We start from the raw sequence: 20684 nt of genomic DNA, 5'->3' as shown, positions 1-20684 counted from the left end.
TAATCTAACGGTGATACATGCTTCCGAGCTGCATACCGTGACCCCCGATTTGGATTTGCAGGCTAACGGTGCACACACATGCTAGCAAGCTAGGTACGCATAAACCGTGCTTTTTGCACCTCAGGTCTGGTAGCTAAGTTTAAGAGCTAAGAGCTGATTATTTTGCCGTGGTAAGCTAGCCTGCCAATTTACTTCTCGTGAATTAGCTTACTAGCTGCACGCAACTCATAAGGAAAACACGGCCCGAATGTTTGTCCATAATGAACTGGTTAACTTTAAAACGGAGATCCTTGCAAGGGATGTTAACCCGTCAAACAATGCTCAGAGTGATTTGTACTTCAACTTGAAGGACCTTCAAAGTCACAGTAGCCTAACTGTTGTTTCAGAAACAGGTGGTTAATTTACGCTGATACACTCTCAGGGTGAAAATACATAAGAGAAGATGCATATCTGAACATCAACTTTCTATGATTTCTTATGCCATTGATTCAAAGGAACAAACACATTGCATAAAATCAAGCGTCTGTGTAGTACTGGCCCGTTCATTTTATTTGGAGCCATCTGTGTCACCAAATTTATAGTATTATTCGTTGAAGATGTGACAAAACATACTTAGGCTAAGGTTTCAAATAAACACCTTTCTTGAAAGTGACAGCAGAGTCTCAGTGGAAAAAGTAGTTTTTTTTCCTTTTAATAAAATACATCTCATTCATTAGCAATACATTTTTAAAAAAGGTCCCTCATAAGGAAAACACAGGTAAATACAAAGTGTAGTGAACAACGTGAAGATAAAATCTCAGACCCAGTTTTCTCATCTCATTAATGGTTTCCATCAGTCACAGACTCCAAGTGGATGCACTCAGGTAATCCTAAACATTGTTGAGCATTAGTATCATCACATCAGGGCTATTTATAGAGAGCACACTAAAGCAAAACTTGGTTCTGCATCATGGTTTAGGCCAGTGCTCATAAATTTTAGCATCTGCTGACTGGAGTTCCAACCTATCTTCCGACATCCCGATACAGACAACAGTAGCTCTTATTTCTGCTTCTGCCCTGCCAGTACACCTGTGTTAGTGTCATAGGATTTCACACAGATTTTTCAGGAATTACACAAACAAACTGAAGTGCTTCCGACCAAGTGTTATTGTTGATTACTATACATTGTGACATGATCAAATTAAAAACTAATTTATTGTGGCATAGGCTAACTGATGCCAAACAAAACAGATTTCGTGTAAAAAGTTGAGAACTGTAGTTTATTCCGTGCTGAGGCATTAGTTAGTCATCTGACTGAATGACATCGATCAAATAAAATGGCTCAGGTTCAGCCTTGACAACTCTATTTTGCATGACATACAGAGCGCTGAAAGTGGTTGAAAGATCAAAGGTCCGTTTACATTTAAACAGACCTGTCAGTTTTATTAGACTGACGTCAAATAGGATATTTTGTTAGAGCTGTGTATAACTGGCTAATGGTTCTCTGGATGTTACTGTGTGAATCATCACACTCTCTTTCTCTTTCAGCCACACACTATCTGAGCACCTGAATGTTGCAATTGAAAATGATGTCTCATCTTCCACAGGTACTTGAATTTCCTGGCGATGATATTGCTCATTTAGTTCTCAAAGGCCAGTTATTAAAATTGAGGTTGACTTTGTGGGTTTGAAAACTGTTCTGTTTTCCTGCATTATTTAGAGGTCTGGTGTGGCCTCCAGTGGAACCAATGTAGTGAAATGATTAAAAAAAAAGAAAAAAGCCTTTGGCCCTGAAAATCAGAAGTACATTTCTGCAGTAATCATACACATGGGCTTTTTAAAGTATGTTTAATGATCGCTGTTTTGATTTTTTGAGTCCCTTTCCTGTCCACATCTAATCTAAGGTCCAAACTGATGATGCTTAGAAAATGCAAAAACCCACTATATAAAGGCACATAAAGTAGATCTAAAAGCATAATATATCTGGTAACAAATTAGAGGCTACCCAAAACCCAGTCAGAAATGCATTGGGGCGATCAATAAAAGTCCAAAGTGTAAAAAAGGTGAGCTACCACTAAATAAAGTTCCAACAAGGGCCTCAGTATCTCAGTTTACATCAACAAGATTAAAGGAAAACTTGACTCACTAGTCTCATATTCAGTATACCATAGATAGCACACTAAGAATGCCACTTTCACGATAAGTATTGTTTCCACCGGTGATTTGAGGTCATATCAAATATTCAGTCAAATTACTGACTGAGTAACATTAATTTCTCTGTCATTTCCATATTTACCCTTTACTAATATTTCTCTGACCATTTTTATCATCCTCCTTTTATCTCAGCTAAAGGACTGTTGTCTCTTGCAGTGATTTTCTGTGCCCTTTTGGGCAGAGAACCCTCTCTTCTCCCATGGCCTCGGAGCAGGGCGGTGGGGGAGATGCAGCCTACTCAAAGCTGGCCAAACCTCTCCACCTACAGTTCCTGGAACGCTCATTAAAGCTAGATGCCTTCCTCCGCCAAACAGCCAACATCTTTAACCAAGACGTGTCAAGGTAGGCAGCCTGTATGTGCTAGAACACCCAAAAGAAGATGCTTGTCCAGGCTGCTTTTCTTAATCAAGGGTGCATGGTCGATACCCATGCCATTCATATAAATGTAGATATTGGAAATAGTGAACTGACTGACACAGATCTATTACTCTCTTACACAGCTCCTCTCCTTAGATTTTAAGGAAGACCCATAAGGACACGATAACTGTCTTGTTTATGTTGCATGAAGTCTTATTTATTGTCATTTCCAATCTAAACTATCCAGATTTGTTGTCAGGAGAAGTAAACAGGAAAGGGAAGCATGTCAAAGTAACGGGATCAGGTTGATAAATATTTCAGACTCTTATTCGACTGTCCTGTCAGACTCATCTAAATAGCTGACCAACAAGTTAAATGAAAGCTTGCCTGTGATGTTTGCCCTTTATGTTGTTGTCAGCCATACAGTCAGGTTTCCGCTAGTTGAAGGAGAATGTTTCACACAAACAAAAACAAGCTGGGGCATCCGTTACTTCACGCAGCAGCTTTTGCCAAGTCAAACTGTAGCACTTCTCCCACTGTGGAAACCATGAGCAAAGTTTACAAGAATTACTTGTTGGGAGGTTGTAGCTTCATCTTTAGTATGTAGAAACAATTAAATCACTGATCTGTTATATACGATATTTGAAGATCACTGTGCAGTTATGCAGAGTCATTTGCAACTGCAAAGCAGTGGTGAAATTGTGGCCAAATTGTACAGCGTACGCCTAGCTTTTAGGTACTGGGTCGAGTAGGAAAAGGTTTAGAGCCAGTGACCCTGAACATGCTGCCTGTGTCATGGGGTTGTTTTCCTCCCTCCAGTGATGACAGTGATGACGCTTTGGGTGAGGGTCCCTCCTTGGCCCCCTCCAACCCTCACGCCCCTCTACTGGCAGTGAAAGAAGAGCCCTTGGACCCTGGGGAGGGGCCAAAGGGACAGTGCGGTGGTGGACTGACAGAATGCGGAGCACTCAACGGAGCTCTGCTACAAGGTACAATGAAAAGTCTTATGGGTTACGTCACCGGGTCACTCATCTTTACTGTCCACATGTAATGACGTCAAAAATCGACAACAAACTGATAAGCAGTCTGTATTAATGTATTACCGAGATTTTTCAGTCTCCTCTGATCCTCCCAGAAGAGCACAGAGGAAAAAAATGGCCAGTTAAGCATCGGTTCATTCAGCTTACTTTCTTGCCTGAGGTTGAACGAGTCCCTAAGCACTGATCTAAGACCAGCAGTTCCTCTGAATCCTCTGAGTCCTGTCCTGAACTGCAGGGAGGCTGGAGGCAGTTGGCACAGAGGGGCAGCTTCTGCCTACATCACCTCATTGAGTATTTTGGCTTCTCTCCTCCACAGAACACAAAGCAGACAAAGCAAGTCTATACAATTTCTCCAAACTGAAGAAGAGTCGGAAATGGCTCAAGGTACGGGCACTTGCATTGCATTTATAGGAAACGAAGCAGTTTCTTTCTACTATCCAGTCTCTGTGGCCTGTGATTCAGGGAATTCATTATTATTACTGTGATCACAACAGTGTAGACTGTGTATAGAGCCCTTTTCAGCCATTTAAACGGCATTTTGCTGGCCAGGATGTTAACCTTAACCTTTGAAATGCTGTCAGTTAACCTGGCTGGAGCTAATTGTGATTATTCTCGATTTTTAGGGAATTCTGCTTAGTGATGACACAACAGATTCTGACTCAGACTCCGATGACTCAGACTTCTCTCTGTCTCGTGAGGAGCTGCACGACATGTTGCGACTGCATAAGTTCATTAAACTCCACCAGAGCAGGTTCCACGCTGACCGTGAGGTGGGACACACATACACATACACACATTCTCTACTTAGCTGCTGTGTATAGTATGGCCGCTATCAATGATGATGCAAGTTAAAAGTGTGTATGTGTGTGTGTGTGTGTGTGTGCGTGCGCGTGTCTGTGTTCATCTGCAGCTCCAGCAGTATCAGTATTACAGTACTGGCCTCCTGTCCACTCACGACCCTTTCTATGAGCAGCAGCGCCACCTTCTGGGGCCTAAGAAGAAGAAAATTAAGGAGGAGAAGAAATTCAAGGGTGAGCGTTGAAACTATCTCTGAAATAGATACATATTTCAGCATTACAGTTGTCACGAACATATCTCTATCTGTTGTTGCGCACAGCCAAATTGAAAAAGATGAAAAAGAAGAAGAAACGTGGGGAGGATTTCTCTGCGGAGGGACGGCCGTACGTCACCAAAATCTTTGCCAAGTTCTCCCACGATGCACCTCTGCCCATGACAAAAAAGAAGCACTTAACCATCGAGCAGCTGAACGCTCGTAGGCGAAAGGTTTGGCTCACGATTGCCAAAAAAGAAAACCCCAAGGTATGAGCACATAGCTGGAATGTCTCTGTCCATCTTGATTCAGAGATTTTGTATATATTTTCACAACTGATAGTATTTCTGTTGTATAATGTTTGATTTTGTACTTAATGTTTACATTCTCTCTGTTTTTTAGGCCTTTAAACAAAAAGCCTCTGCAAAGAACTTTGTCTTAACCAATGCCAAAAAGGTAAATTTTTCTTAGTGAAGATATATTTAGAACATAGTATATACAGTAGTAGTGTCTTAATATGTGCTACTTGAGTTGCTCACTCTCTCTGTGTGTGTTTTGTGTGTGTGTGTTGTGTGTGTGTGTCCAGTTGGCACACCAGTGTATGCGTGAGGTGCGGCGTGCTGCCATCCAGGCTCAGAAGAACTGTAAGGAAACCCTGCCGCGAGCACGTCGACTCACCAAAGAGATGTTACTGTACTGGAAGAAGTATGAAAAAGTGGAGAAGGAGCATCGAAAACGTGCAGAGAAAGAGGCTTTGGAGCAGCGCAAGCTGGATGAGGAGATGAGAGAGGTAGACACACACACACAACACACAACACACACAGAGCCTTCTTTAGATGTCATAGATGATTAAGCTTGTTGATGTGATTACTCTGTAAATGTCTGTAAATGTTATCAGTAAGGTTGGCTCTCTGGTGCTTCTCCTATTTCTTTTTGTAAATCCTCATTTATGAACGTAATCGTCACACAAATGTACAGGAGTAGTTAGTAGCCTATGAGTGTGTTCGCACTAAAAGAACAAACAACAGCACAGAGGATGCACATCAGAACCTGTGCTCCTTTATTTTTTTTTTAATATTATATTTCTTGGGTGTTTATATTCATTTGTATTCTGTAGTTTAATGCTTCAGCCAAATGGAATGGGGTGTCGTTAAATAAGGCACTGAGAGATAGGCCTGTAGCAGTTTCCTTAGGGACTGAAGTAGTGGTGTCTTCTTTGTGCAGTGTTTTGTTGGCGTCTGTATTAGCCATTCGTTTTCTTAAGCACACAAAACCGTCATTCTTGAAAATGGAGCTGTGTTTTCTTTCCTGGGCTCTTCTTCAGTGTTTCTCATGTATTTTCTCTGTGCACTCAGGCCAAGAGGCAGCAGAGGAAGCTGAACTTCCTCATCACGCAGACCGAGCTGTATGCCCACTTCATGGGGGGGAAACAGAAGGCAGCAGGGGGCGACTGTGCTCAGGAGGAGATCCTACGCAAACTGGAAGACAACACGGCCCAGCGGCAGATTGACATCGGCGGAGGAGTCATGGTTAACGTAGGCCAGGAAGACTATGGTAGGCATGGCTGGAAAAGAGAGTGTGCAGTCTCTGCCTATCTGCTTTCCACTCCTTTAATCCACTTTAAATGTGACTCAAAGAGATGGTGCCATTTTATCATGTTTTGAATTCCACAGTTGGATTTATTCTTTAACTGGTGTGAATGCAAGAGTTATGCTTCACTCAGACAATGTCCTAAAAATGAAGAACAGAATGCCTTTAACTGCTCTGGAGATTTATTTGTTTATTTAGTTTATTTTTATCATTCGTTTTTCGGAGGTGTTGTCTTGCAATTTACTGAAATGTCGCTCTCTGGAATCTCCCTGTTTTCCACAGACAGTGAGTACTACAAGGCTCAGGCTCTGAGGAATGCTAAAGAGGCCTATCAGATCCACCAAGCTCGAGTGAGTGACAAAAGCCTTCCTCACCTTCCACACGCCATTCCACATTCAGCCACGGTCCCCCTGCCTGGATCCCAACTCCTCTGTTTTCACTTGCATAGATTCTCCATAGACTCTTCTTCAGTTTTTTTGTTTAGCCAGCAAAGTATCTTTACTCTTAATGATATGTTTATTGATATGTCAAGCTGTATCTGAAAGACAGCATACTCTCCTAAGTGTATAATGAACACAGCATGAAACATGCATTTTTCTCCTGGTGCCCCCCCCCCCTTCTCTGCATCCCTCTGTAGACCAGGCTGTTTGATGAGGAAGCTAAGGACAGCCGCAGTGCCTCCCTGCACGTGGCCAGCGCCTCGGGCTCAGGCTTCGGCGAAAGCTACAGCCTGTCCAATCCGTCCATCCAGGCCGGGGAAGACATCCCCCAGCCCACCATCTTCAACGGCAAACTCAAGGGATACCAGCTGAAAGGCATGAACTGGCTGGCCAACCTGTACGAGCAGGTGAGCAGCAGGGAGGACAGAATAAAGGGCAACACAGTGACATTAGGGCTGTATGGATGCAGTCAGTGCAAGATTTGGATCCTAGTAAGGCTGTTTTTAGTGAAGACCAATTCTTTTTTTTTTTTTTTTTTTCCCAAAATGCCCCCTGAAAACAAATACCTTCTATGCAGGTAGAACAGCAGTTCGTATGTGGTCAATAAAACATAAACCACATTAAAGACATAATGCAGTTAATAGACAGTAACCATTATGAGACACTTATTGCCAGTATAGCACAGCTGATTGATTTGGCCTACTTCTGTTTCAGTGCAGTCAAAGCAAGCAGTAAAAATAAGCAGTGATTTTCCATGAACAATTTTTGATATTCGATCTAAAATCCACATGATCTTAGACCTTGTTGTGTGGCTCATTTGACGTCACTTCGCCCCCTGTGATGTGCACTGCACTGTAAAAGTGAACTCTGGTTATGTGTCTGTTTCTCTCTGTGTAAGGGCATTAATGGGATTCTGGCAGATGAGATGGGACTGGGGAAGACAGTCCAGAGCATTGCCCTGCTGGCTCACCTGGCTGAGGTAAGCTGTCGTTACAGCAAAACCAGACCTTTGTCACGCTAGCTGTCCGCACAACCTGCAGAATTCAGAAAATGTGAAATTTTATACATATACAAGTTATATTCTGGGGCTGGATTATTTTTTCCCTCTGGAAGAGAATAGTATAAAAAATGCTGAAAATATTCTCTCTAGAAAATATTGTTATTGTTAAAATTGCCTCCGCAGTCACTTGTCTGTACCCTATACACTTGATTACAGGTTGTGATGTGTGTGTGTGTGTATATATATATATTTTGAGTACAGCAGAGACGTTTTTATGTGGGTTCTGCAGCTGTCTCAGCTGCATTTCTGGGTCTGTTAGCTTTTCAGATCAGGGAGGAAGTGAAATTTGGGAGAGTTTTCTGGAATTCGATATGATATCCGTAACTCCCTGGGTCCATAGGAAACTGTGTTAGCATGAAGGCTGGCTATCAGTGGTTTCCTGTTTTCATCCCCCTCTCTCTTTCTCATTCTTTCTTGTCGTCTTGCTCTCTTTCTCCACTGCACCTGTGCCCCTGATTGATTGTGTCCTCTCTATCCGGTTCTTTCTCTTTCGCCCCTGTTTGGCCACAGAGGGACAACATCTGGGGTCCTTTTTTGATCATCTCACCAGCCTCCACGCTCAACAACTGGCACCAGGAGTTCACTCGCTTTGTCCCCAAATTCAAGGTAACACCCCCCTTACCCCACCGACACCCGCTCACACACACACTCATGCAGCTGCACAGGGAAACACCTGGACAGAATGCTATCCCTTCTATTCTGTCTTTCTTTCTTTCTTTCTTTCTTTCTTTCTTTCTTTCTTTCTTTCTTTCTTTCTTTCTCTCTCTCTCTCCCCAATAAAATGGAACAAGTTCAGTGGGTTGAAAGGGACGGGGGGTCCCTTTCAACCCATTGAACTTGTTCCATTTTATGGTTTTGACCACTGGTTGTGGTCTAGAGAGGTGTTCTTTCATTGAGCAGGGGAAAAATGTGTTTTGCATTGTTTAACTATGTTCAGGATAATCCAGTCAGTGAACAGGTGCTGATAAACAGCGTAACCTTATCAGACTGGAAAAGCTGTATGCCACAGAATGGAGCAACTGACTGCAATTTGAGACAGAGTGACATTTGGATTAGATGGGGCTGTGTAATTGTTGTAATGGGGCTTGGCTCTGACAGACCTGTAGGGGGCAGAGTTGTATTATGAAATGAACAGTGTTCCAACCACTGAAAAGCTCCCCTTTTACTCACGGGATCAGTCTAGACAAACAAGAGGTTCAGATAACAGTACTTAAAAAAACAAACAGGCAAACTCCTGCATGCTTGTGCCTCTTGATAAACTCATTTAGACAAATTAGAGAGCGTGATCTGAATTACCCAAATGTAATGAAGTGTTAACAGATTCCAATTTAATGTAATAACATTGAGTAGGAAAGGGAAACTGGTGGAAAGATTAATTGCAACGATACAGAAACAATAGAGCTGTGAAGAATCTTTGTGTTTTTGCCTGATTGTGCTCATTTGTTAATGTGTTGTATTAAAGTCAGGCAGGTGTGAAGTGATGCCTTTGTTGTAATTTGTAGGTTAAATTTCAGACTGAGATGTCAGTGTTTGGCTCCATGGCCTCTAATGGCCTCATACAGCCACAGTACTTTTGTCGACTGTATTTACTGTGAAGCCAGCAAAAAAAACTCAAAAAAGGTCTTTTGTTCCAGCCCATAGTAATATTGTTTTGTTTCTGTCCCTCAGGTGTTGCCATACTGGGGGAACCCTCATGACAGGAAGGTCATCAGGAAGTTCTGGAGTCAGGTGAGATTTTGATCTGGGACACGCTGTCATGGCGACTGTAGGCTTATTGAACCTTTGACCAAGAGTTTTGATTTTTTTTTTTTTTGTATCCCTTCCTGGACTCCTTAGAAAACCCTGTACACCCAGAACGCACCCTTCCATGTGGTCATTACCAGCTACCAGCTGGTGGTGCAGGATGTGAAGTACTTCCAGAGAGTGAAGTGGCAGTACATGGTCTTGGATGAGGCCCAGGCTCTGAAGAGTAGCAGCAGGTAAAGGGTCCCCTCAACTCCTGGTCTCAGAGTCCTCCTCAACAGAAAGAAGATTACAAAGCAAGTCTATAAGTGTTAGGTTACCCTGGGACAGTGTTTATGTTGTCCCAGTTTCAAGCGTTATATTATAAACAATGTTAGAGTTGTCCTAACGCTAGCCAAGTCATTGTGTAGGGGAGACGATGTTAGTCAGTGGGCAGAATGACTACTTAGTGGCTGTTAGGAACAATATCTACCATCGGTCAAAACTACATCAATTATGACATTAGGGAACTGATTCAGAGGGAATTTTGGATGGAGTGATTTGATCTGTCTGAGCACCCAATCCCATTCTTTTTTTTCTTTTACTGAAAAGTGAAACTGGCTAAGGGAAACTATCCCCATTACCAGCCCACGCTTGACAAGCAGTCATTTCTATCTAGTCACACTGTGACTAGATCCACAATATTTCCATACTGCTGAGATGCCGCTTTACTCGCTAAAGAAAAAAAAAAAATTCTCCAGATCGAATGAAAGTATTGAACAAATGAGTTTTTAAACAGCCTGGTACAGTGTCTTTAGAGAGCACTGTAAAAGCCGTCACTTCAGCATTTTAGATACATGATGCTTTAACTGTATTTTCCAACGGTGAGTAGCATCAGCATAGCTCCTCAGCTGACACTAAGGCTGGGATGGAATCCATCAGGAGCTAAACGACTCGATGTGTGAAAATCTCGAGCTGACGGCACATACGCTGACAGCTTCTGCTGTGGTGAGAGTGCGATTTTTCGCCCTGCTTGGTGTCTGCATCTTGCGTCAGAACTGCTTTTCTCAAGCCCCTCAGAGACCCAGGATGGGGTTCTCTAGGGGCTTCGTACGGGTGTCACTGAGTGAAAGTTACTGGTGCCAGAGAGAATGCTTCTTTAGAATTTTAGGGTAAAACCAGTTTGCTGAGTGATTTGTTGTTGATTTTGTGGTTGTAAATGAGCCGTTCAGCGCTCATCATGAGCCATGCGGTCTCTGCCCCCCCCCCCCCCCCCCCCCCCCGGTGACTGGTTTTTGTTAGTGAACCACAGTTCGCTGAGTCTGGTTTCTCTAATTTTCCCTGGCAGTGTGAGATGGAAGATCCTCCTTCAGTTTCAGTGTAGAAACAGGCTGCTGCTAACAGGGACACCCATCCAGAACACCATGGCTGAGGTGAGACCTTAACTGTACTGTGACAGAGCAGATGTGCTGTAGTGAGGATCTGTGTGTGTGTGTGTGTGTGTGTGTGTGTGCTAGGGTCCTAACTCCTGTGTTATTCTTTTCTCAGCTCTGGGCTCTTCTGCACTTCATCATGCCCACTCTGTTTGACTCTCATGAGGAGTTCAATGAGTGGTTCTCCAAAGACATTGAGAGTCATGCTGAGAACAAGTCTGCTATTGACGAGAGTGAGTGAAAGATACCATGTTCTCCAGTTTAAACCTGGCATTTCACTCAGTCTTAACATGTGCACAGCTGACTCCAGGACGCCCGGATGAGACACCTGACTGTGTAACAGAAACTTAGTTGCAGAATTCAAAAATAGTGTTGTGGTGTTTCTTCTTTCTCTTTCATAGACCAGCTCTCCAGATTGCACATGATTCTTAAGCCTTTCATGCTGCGCAGGATCAAGAAGGATGTGGAAAACGAGCTCTCTGACAAGGTGCCACCTGTCAATCAGCCAAGCAGACCTTCATTTGTTCACCCAAAATCTCAAACTCAAATCGTTAGATGTTGACATGAAAGTGGACACTTATTTATAGTTCGTTTATAATCTGTTCACACTATCAACTGAGTATAATTAAGAATTAAGAGATTGTCCTAAAATGGAACTCTGTAAATTGTCTTTTGTTTAGTCACCTGAGTAAGAACATAGAGAAATTTAATTGAAAAAGATTTTGTGATAGTTGCGTGCAATGCTCCTTGAAAAATGATAAATTATTATGTTCATTGTTTATCAGATTTTCTTCTCTCTCTCTCTCTCATGCAGATTGAGATCCTGACCTACTGTCAGCTGACGAGCAGACAGAGGCTTCTGTACCAGGCTCTGAAGAATAAGATCTCCATAGAAGACCTGCTGCAGTCGTCCATGGGAACCGCCCAGCAGGCCCACAGCACCACCAGCAGCCTCATGAACCTCGTCATGCAGTTCCGTAAGGTACCGCAAGAGTTCCCTCCACAGTTCTTATGCAAATTAAAACCATGAAATCTTGAGGTTGATACCCTGAAACCCAGTTCACTTGCATAAGCATCCCCATCCTTTATGGAGTCACTCAGTTTTATATATATATATATATAGAATATATATACTATATTTATACTCTATACTAAAGCGTCCTTCTGTCACGGGCTCTCAGAAACTGAGAATATTGTTTGCTAAACAGTGTGGTTTACAAGAATTGGTTCATGAAATACCCAGTACACGTATAGTATATCTGCTATATACACAAAGTATCTGCAGCTGCCATTCACTTCTAAAAGCTTTAACCTCTCTGAGATCAAATTCACAACTACTCTCATTTAGTGGCTTTTCTGCTTTTACCCCAAAGCTTCACAGGTCAGATGTCATTAGTTGTGTCTTTTAGGAAAGTGGATACTGTTTCCTCTGAGTGTGTGTGTGTATATGTGTGTGTGTGAGCACGTGCGCGCGCATGTATGTGTGTATGTGTGTCTGCATGCTTGTGTGTGCGTGTGTCATGGCTTTACGCCATTTAAGTTTCCAACATTTAAGGTACAGGGCCAAAGAGACTTAGTTCAGAGTTCACCGTATTTCAGCTGTGCATTAATCACTGTGACAAAACATGCGTCATTTATCATTTTGGGGGAAAAGAGGTGCTGACGTTGGAGGTGACGAGTGTTGTGTGTAAACTGAGGCTGTGGGGTTTTTTTCCCCACAGGTGTGTAACCATCCAGACCTCTTTGAGAGACAGGAGACGCGGTCCCCCTTTCACATGTCTCTGAGGCCCTTCATCATGTCCAAGTTCCTCTTCCGCCAAGGCCTCCTGTGCTCCTCCAGCCAGTGGAGAACAAAGTCAGTAAAGCAGTCTCTTAGCAACACACTTAATTACTGTCTTTATTGCAATGTCAGACAGATGTTTATGAGAGGACAAGGGCAAGACAGAATATGATCTGTTTTTTAGTTCACTTTCACCTCACTAAAGCTGCCCGGTGTCCTTATTTCATCAAGCTGAGGATAAATGGAATAACATGTGATCTCTCTCTCTCTTTCTCTCTCTTTCTGTCTTTGTCTTTTTTAGACTGTTGCAGGTCCTCCTCTCTCCGTTCTCACCCCACCATATTCAGCAGTCTTTATTCCACAGGAAAAGTAAGTGTCTGGCCCCCTCTTCACTCCTCTCTGTATCCAAAATAGTTTTCATTCTTCCTTCATCTGTCATCTCTCCCTCCTGGCACCCCAGGTGATAATGAAGGCAGCTGCTTCTCCTTCCTGCGTTTCATTGATGTGTCGCCCGCGGAGATGTCTAACATCATGCTTCAGGGCACTCTAGTCAGGTAAGTCTGCTCAGAGGTGTTAAATTTTTTTTTCTCTCAGGACTTAGTTTAGCACAGGAATGGCATAAACACAGAGCCAAACGGTTTCCCAGTTTCCTAAGCTTACCCAGTGTTTATTCCCCTGCAGAGTAAACCTCTTTCTTAAAACCAGTATTCTGAAAGAAAGCATTATGGCTTGTTTAGCCCAGAGCTAAGCTAAAAGGGGAAATGTGCTGTTTTCTCAAAATGCCGTTGTCCTCTCCACAGGTGGTTAGCTCTATTCCTGTCTCTTAAATCTGCCTACCGGCTCCATCACCGACGCCTGTGGGCAGTGGAGGGTGAGGATGAGGAGCATGAGGGAGAGAAGAAGACTGGGGGGAATTTGAGACCCAACTCACAGTTTCTCTCTGACAGAGACTTCCTTTTGTGGATGAACAGACCCACGTCCTTCCCCAACACTCGAGACAGCCCCGTCTTCCAGGTTAGTCTCACCCTCCTGAGCGCTCTGGCGTAACATTGACATAGCTGCGTCATAGAGCTGTTATAAGCAGTCATAACTGAATATCTTGGTCTCTCTTGAGTTTGTGGTCATGAGGCCTGTATAAGGCGTAAATGGTGTCAGCTATAGTACATATATATAGATAGATAGATAGATAGATAGATATAAATATTTGTATTTATGTAGCTAAAGGAGCAAATAAGCAGTCAGAGTTGATTATGACAGCCTGGAATCATCCATGCACTGTAATATGGTGATTCCCAAAAACAGAATCAGTGTATAAGATATCAACATGTATATATTAAGTCATGCATCAGCTTACATCATATAAGATGTAGGTTATGCCTGTTGTCATATACTGACACATAACTATTCCATAAGAGACTGTGAGGTCTGTAGGTGGACTGCGACCTTAAAGCACTATTATTAATAAATTATTCAACTATGATAGTAAATGCTGATAACGTTTGAAAGTGCAGATAATGACAGTACAGATCATTCTTTTACAGTAACTTATTACAAATAACAAAATTGCCTGTGTAAACCAAAAACAAATACTATGCGGAATGGATGTAATAGTTGGAGTGGAAATGTGAGACCATGTGTTTCCCTGGTACTCCAGCCACTCCAACCGTGACGGAGCTGCGGTTCTCTGAGCGGAGCACTCCGGCAGGTCCTCTCCTGCTTTGTATTCCAGCGGAGAGCGTGTTTGGATAGCCCTCGCGTTGGTTGATGCAGTTCATGTTTCTCAGCAGTACTGGAAACCACATCTTACTTAGGGAGGATCCCCTAAAAACCGCATCTCATGTCTTTGTCTCTACGTTAATTAGCGCGTGATTTGTTGAACAAAAAGGCTTAGAATAGACAAGCGAAAGGAAACAAATACGATCTCTTATTCATAAACCCAGATCTCTATTGGGCTGAAGGGGAGAATCTAACTAGTTATAAGTGGTACAGTGTACAGTGACTGAAACAAACCCAGGCGACCTAAAGAGATATTGCTGCACGAAGCTAGCTATGAACACTAGTCTTTTTGTCTTTTAAACAGTTATTTGATAATTTAGGATAATTATGTACCAATGTTTTACAAACTTACATAGGCTTAAGTTGAATGAGTAAGGAAGTTAAAAGGCCAAGAGTAGGAACCATTTCTCTCTGTAACATAGTGCTTTGCACACAAACAGTTTATTGGGGCGCTGTTCTGTTCAGGTTCTGACAGAGGTGTAACTCTAAACCCACTCCAACGCGTCTCCCAGCTCCACTGGGGTATGACAACCAGAGAAACAACCAGGTCTGGCTGATGTGATGGGGACCCTGACCCGTAGCCTTTGGCACAGCTCCTGGGTTTAAACAGGGGGAAGCACCTGCAGTGTCTTTCAAACGTATTCCCAACTCCCCACCATCCTCCACACATTTCATTCACCTCAGAGCAAAGACTGCTACATTTTCTGTCATTACCCAAATATGGACCTGATACCCAACATATTACATGTAAAGATATGCCCTGTCAGTGAACTGCTTGTGTTTAGATAGTATAATGGACAAACTCCTGAGCAAGTATATAAACACATTTTTAAAAAGATTTTTTAAGAACGTGAGTGATGGGCCATACATTTGTTGTAACAGAGCCGTAATAAGGTCGTGGTTTGGTACAATGCAGTTTGACAGGTTGCTTGATTGTTCAGTTGAAAAAGTTGTTGGATCATGACCAGAACAGCGGTGCTTTGAGGACAATGCTTTGAGACTTCATAGTTAGAGTTGTGTGTGTGCAGGTTGTTGACCCGTGGGCTATAGCATAGGAGCTCCTTCTTTCTGCTTTCTTTGGAACAACACAAGAGGTTTGTTCCGACGTGGGGAGAATTTTTGTTTGCAGGTCTCCCAGTGTCTCACTGACGCCTCTTTTTCTGCTCCCAAGCCTCTCCAGACATCGCTCTCTACTTTGTCTGTGGTTTCCGATGCGAGTGGGAAAGGAAATCCAGACAGTGGGTCTCCAGGCCTGACCACTCCTCTGGCCCTGGCTTTATTACTCTCTCTTTCTGTCTCTTTTTCTTTCTTTCTCCGTCCTTTCCCATCCCTCACACCTCATCCATCACATTCCTGTCACTACCACAGTGAGGGACACGCTCGTTTAGGGCTATGCCCAGCGACTCTTTGTGTGTCGGTGCCCCACGGATGCAGCGCTACGGGAAGCAGAGCTGTCATTTCCCTCCCAGTTTGTTCTTTGTGCTTCACATACGCCATCAGAGCGCTTGCTTAACCTTAATTTAGTGGTCTGTGGTCGCTGTGGTACCAATTAAAGCCATATGATCAAGCCCTTGGGGCTCGGTCAGATTGTGGGGTTGGGTTTGATCGTTTGCATGGGGAGGCTCCTCTTGTGGTGCTACAGAACAGATAGCTGGGAGTTTCACCACTATGCGGTGCTATGGATTCACTGGCCCAACGTCACGTCACACCCACAGCCCACATTGAGCAGCGGTGGGCTGTCTTCCTCTTGGAGAGTTTCGGAGCATGTAGGCCTTTGCTCAAGCCCTCAAGCATACCTGATCCAGCTCAAAGATGAATTTGATGAGGCCCCTTGATTGTAGAGTCAGTTGTGCTTGTCTAAGGTTAGAATAATACCTGCCTCTGAGTTGTAGAGTCAGTTGTGAGGTGAGGCCCAGTACCCGAATCTCTTCAGGAGGATGGATACCTGTCACTGTTCAGTTCACACTGTTATTCAGTCCCTGTTTGGGAAATCTGACACACAAAGCGTTAAGCATATTCCTAACGAACAGGGACTTTCATTTAACTGAGTGCCGACCTCAGCATCATTCACAAGTCAAATTTAAACAGTTTTATAATCGTCAGGACATGGGACTATCATGTTATTAGTTTGGCTTTATCACATCTTATAAAAGTGCTATCCTTGTTTTTTGTTTTTGTCTCTTGATTAATCTCCACAGGACTTGGTCTTTACGGCTTATCGGCCAGGGCTGATCGGTCACAAGGATGTGCTGATTCACCGGAGGCGATGTTCCTCCTCCACCCGCAGGCCCTGTCAGCCTATTGAACCGCCCAAGTTTCTGCTGACTGCTGTTCCCAGGGTAAGGCTTCCCACGTTGCCTGGCACAACTGACCACACTGTTTGGCTCAGAAAGAGAGAATAGGAGAGAGACAAAATACAGGGAGAGGGAGGTTGTTTAGGTTGTGATACAGCTTTTGAGATGTAATGTTGAGATACACAAGGCAGCCACAAATGGGCTTTTTTTGTCACTTGGGTTATTTTGAAGACAAGGAGAAAGAAGGAGTGAGGGAGCATGAGAAAGGGAAACGGAGAGAAAGATGGATAAGTGGTTTAACAGCAGAGTACATTCAAAAGAGATTTAATACTTGAAACCTTTTCAATTTAAGCACTTTGTGCTGATTTCCCAGACTTTGTCAAACATTGCTGACTGGGTCCAGGACTATTTTAAACCATGTCTGAGAAAACTCGTGTCAGTTGATTCTGTTTGAAAGAGTGTTTTAATCTAAGACTTTTCTCAGTTCCTTTGGCCCATGAGTGTCCTCTTTTTGACTGTGCTACTGAAAAGAATTGGCATTTTCGTTTGAACATAGCCTCATGTAATAATATCCATCAACAGTGGACTCCTTAACCTTTCAGTTCCCCCTCCATTTGGACCTTTAAGCAGATTACTGTGCTTTCTAGACTCAAGTTCGGTCATTGCCAGGAAGACACTTTCTTCTCTCTGTGAGAGCGGACAGCATACTCACGGATTCTGGGCTGTTTATTTATTTGTTTTATTTTTTTTTTAATGGCAAACGTGACCACCGTGCAGAAAGCCGTGTGTGGCAAAGCTCCTGCAGCGGCCTCCTGCTGCACACTAAACAAACAGAACCTTCTATTAAAAGCTTCATCCTGCTGCTCTGTTTGACCCACCATCACTACAAGCAACATTTATTTATCTTCGTTGAACTCCATTACTGATCTGCCGCTTTACTGTTTGTGACCCCCACGTTAAAGCAGTGAAAACAGCCAAAGGCCACCTCTGAGAACTGAAGTTCTCACTGACAACTGCAGAGTCAGAACCAGCCAATAAGACTACAGTGCACAACATGAAACAAGTAGCAGAATCTCATCCACAGGAACTTGCCTGATTTAGTTTACTCTTAGGCAGAAGACTTATGTCAAAGTCTGTACTTCATTGGAGTGTTTGAATAGTTCATTAACTAATAAAGATTGTTAGGCTTGTCATCGCTAATGTTTCAAATCACTAAATTCTCTTAAGTGCCATTTCTTCCCTTCATTTTTGATGATGTTCTGCCAGGTGATCATTGTTCTTTCCTACAAAGCATTTAATTAAACTGAAATCCGATATGTTCAAGTCGGACTTGAGTCAAAAAAGAAGCGCGTTTCTTTGGCTTACTGGAAAGGGTATTGAGAGATTTTGTTCTAAACATACAGTGTACTGGCGTACGTGTCGAGTATTAGGTTAACTTTCCGTGTTAAAGATCTGCCTGTCGAATTTGTTTTCACTGCCATACTATGTGCCCACAGTGTTAATTGAGATCTTGCCCGCCCTCAGTACGCAGCTGTGTGTGCCCATGTGGGGCAGAGAAAGAGTTGGCAAATGTAGCACAATACAGGCGCCAGGACCATATGGGCACTGTGAGAAAGTGATAAGATAGATTAGCAGTTTTTCTTTCTTTCTTTCTTTCTTTCTGTTTTTTTTTTTTTTTAATTCACTAGTGGCCCTTGACCCTTTGGCTTTTGGGGACATATCTGCGTACGCATTCCCATTGGTCTGCTGCCCACCGCTAGTCAGAAGCCTGAGCCAAACTCCACGATTTTTCACCAGAGATAAGAATGAAAGGAAGATAAGATCATCCGCCTGTCAACAGGCCATAAAACTCCTCAGAGCAGAGCGAAGCAGAGCAAGAAAGAGAGAGAGAGAGAGAAAAAGAGAAAGAGAGTGAGTGTGAAAAGGAAAGAGAGCGAGAGATGTAATGTAGTGTGTGAATAGCCAGAGGAAACCGTCATCTGTTACTCTAAGGCCTGTTAACGTCCGCGACCTCTGGCACGCCTTCCTGTCAGAGACGTGGTGTTGGAAGTGAAATGGCGGAAATGGCAGAGCTGTGTTTGGATAACTGCGAGACTGACACTGCAACCTCTGCCATAAGGTACATTGTAGCCGACTCCGCACGATGATAAAAGAGTACCTGATAGCTCTGTTTAAAGAGAGAGATGTATGAAAGGCCAAAGAGAGGAAAGAAACATGTTTGTCAGGACACTTTCGAACAAACAAAACTGCATTCTACGGGGATCAGTGTTACTAATTTGTAACCATTGGATGAGGACATTTTTTAACATCCCTCGCTTTCTTTGTTGCCTAGGTAACGGCGGTTCCCATAGAGCATTACTGTGCAGACCGCAGTGCAGAGTATGAATGGCGGGTGTCCCGTGAAGGGGGCAGTCTGGCCGCCAAGCAGTGCTTCCTGTACGGCTCACCAGAGCTGGCCTGTGCCTGGGCCGCCCGCTCCCAGGCCTTTCATCCACAGTGGCCCGGGGGCGTCATGGCGCTCTACCCTAGACACGACTGGTCCTTCATCCGGATACCAGGTACGAATTCTGCTAGAGACTGTGTGTGTGTGTGTGGGTCTGTCTGTCTGTCTGTCTGTCTGTCTGTCTGTCTGTGTGTGTGTGTGTGTGTGTGGGGCAAAGTTGTTAGCTTACCATGGGCTAACAGTGTTGTGCTGTGGTATTCGGCCGTAACTGTAATTCACGTCCCAGAAAATATGTATCCGACTATTGTTTTGTTCTTTTTTTTTTTTTTGTGATAACTGTTTACAAAAGAAAACTGTTTTCAAGTGGTCTGACTTCATAAAAACGTTTGAGTGACTTTAGAGGAAGCAAAAATGAAAAACAAAAACACACAAATCCTCTGAAATGGCACCAGAAAGACAACACCTCTGCCTTCAGTCTCTTACACAAACCTGACTGCAGATTAAAGCTCCACATTGTGCTCTCCACTTACGCGAGCTATCCAGGGTTCGGCTTGGCTCCACGGTGCAGCTGTGTCCCACGGCCTGCCGTGCGTGTGAGCCAGAGGAAACGCCTCGGCAGCAGTAGGGGGAGATGGCTGCCAGCTTTGGCCCAGTGCGGACCTCAGGAGGGTGGGAGACCTATGGGAGAGTGCTTTTCAGTCTCAGAGGAGTCTGGCAGTGGGTCGGCAAGGGTCAGGGTGTATCCCTGTCACTGCCAGCTTTTGGAATCTCCATTGGTTGCCGTGGCACTTTATTGGTCATAGAGAACTATGATGATGTCTGAGAGAAGGGCAGGAGGGAGCTAATGTAATTACTTGTGCAGAGAGGACAATAGTCATCTTTCCCAGATGGTTTTGTGCTTATTATGTTTGGAATTGCTCATAAACTTGTCAGACAATGTTGGATTTAGCTGTTACTAAACTTGGTAGATTTTAATTGTGGTATGTCTCCTTGTGCATGTGTGTGGGCACGAGTGCACGTGTGTATGAGAGAGCTTGTATATGTGTGTATATGTGTGTGACGGCATGCGTGTGTGTGCGGCCTGTGTCTCAGTGCTCTTGGCCATTGGAGTGCTGAGAGTAGACTGTGGGAGAGAATCCTGGGAGTTCTTATGAAGTGCGGAACAAAACAAGGAAGTCTTAGTATTGGACATTGTTTCTGTACAGAGTTAAGTAAGAGTCCTGTGTGTGTGTGTGTGTGTGTGTGTACTACCACAGCTACTCATTCACAGAGCTGAGGTGTCTCGACCTGCTCTTTTTCCCAGCTTCTCAGAGTCACACTGTTCTCAGGGAAGGAAATGATACAACAGTTGGCCAGTCCCATTGAAGTAATGTTGAGATATGAATCCTCGCTCCCTCCTCAGTCTGACGGAAATAAAAGCCTACACATCTTAAGATGCCAAAATTGAACTGAACTGGACTGAACTGGTACAAAAACCCCACATTAACAGGAGAATAGAAGAGATA

The 20684-nt window shown here is 43.6% G+C and overlaps 1 protein-coding gene across 1 annotated transcript in view; it reads left to right on the top strand.

The window, feature by feature from the left end:
* Nucleotides 1–2392: 2392 nt before the first annotated feature.
* The window catches only part of ino80 (INO80 complex ATPase subunit), a 29870-nt gene continuing 11578 nt past the window's right edge, over nucleotides 2393–20684 (top strand). Inside the window, exons 1-25 of the mRNA XM_030771105.1 lie at nucleotides 2393–2535; nucleotides 3370–3539; nucleotides 3907–3974; nucleotides 4214–4360; nucleotides 4501–4621; nucleotides 4708–4910; nucleotides 5044–5097; nucleotides 5228–5431; nucleotides 5997–6195; nucleotides 6514–6581; nucleotides 6869–7078; nucleotides 7570–7650; nucleotides 8242–8337; nucleotides 9400–9459; nucleotides 9568–9710; nucleotides 10802–10886; nucleotides 11002–11119; nucleotides 11288–11373; nucleotides 11701–11868; nucleotides 12608–12741; nucleotides 12968–13035; nucleotides 13127–13220; nucleotides 13467–13680; nucleotides 16641–16781; nucleotides 19069–19294. Coding sequence (XP_030626965.1) covers nucleotides 2393–2535; nucleotides 3370–3539; nucleotides 3907–3974; nucleotides 4214–4360; nucleotides 4501–4621; nucleotides 4708–4910; nucleotides 5044–5097; nucleotides 5228–5431; nucleotides 5997–6195; nucleotides 6514–6581; nucleotides 6869–7078; nucleotides 7570–7650; nucleotides 8242–8337; nucleotides 9400–9459; nucleotides 9568–9710; nucleotides 10802–10886; nucleotides 11002–11119; nucleotides 11288–11373; nucleotides 11701–11868; nucleotides 12608–12741; nucleotides 12968–13035; nucleotides 13127–13220; nucleotides 13467–13680; nucleotides 16641–16781; nucleotides 19069–19294 — 3301 coding nt within the window. The remainder of the gene's footprint in view (nucleotides 2536–3369; nucleotides 3540–3906; nucleotides 3975–4213; nucleotides 4361–4500; nucleotides 4622–4707; nucleotides 4911–5043; nucleotides 5098–5227; nucleotides 5432–5996; nucleotides 6196–6513; nucleotides 6582–6868; nucleotides 7079–7569; nucleotides 7651–8241; nucleotides 8338–9399; nucleotides 9460–9567; nucleotides 9711–10801; nucleotides 10887–11001; nucleotides 11120–11287; nucleotides 11374–11700; nucleotides 11869–12607; nucleotides 12742–12967; nucleotides 13036–13126; nucleotides 13221–13466; nucleotides 13681–16640; nucleotides 16782–19068; nucleotides 19295–20684) is intronic.

The sequence above is a fragment of the Chanos chanos genome, chromosome 4 (genome assembly GCF_902362185.1).
Source record: "Chanos chanos chromosome 4, fChaCha1.1, whole genome shotgun sequence".
In the NCBI taxonomy this organism is placed as follows: Eukaryota; Metazoa; Chordata; class Actinopteri; order Gonorynchiformes; family Chanidae; genus Chanos; species Chanos chanos.
This window is presented reverse-complemented; position numbering and strand designations above follow the sequence as displayed.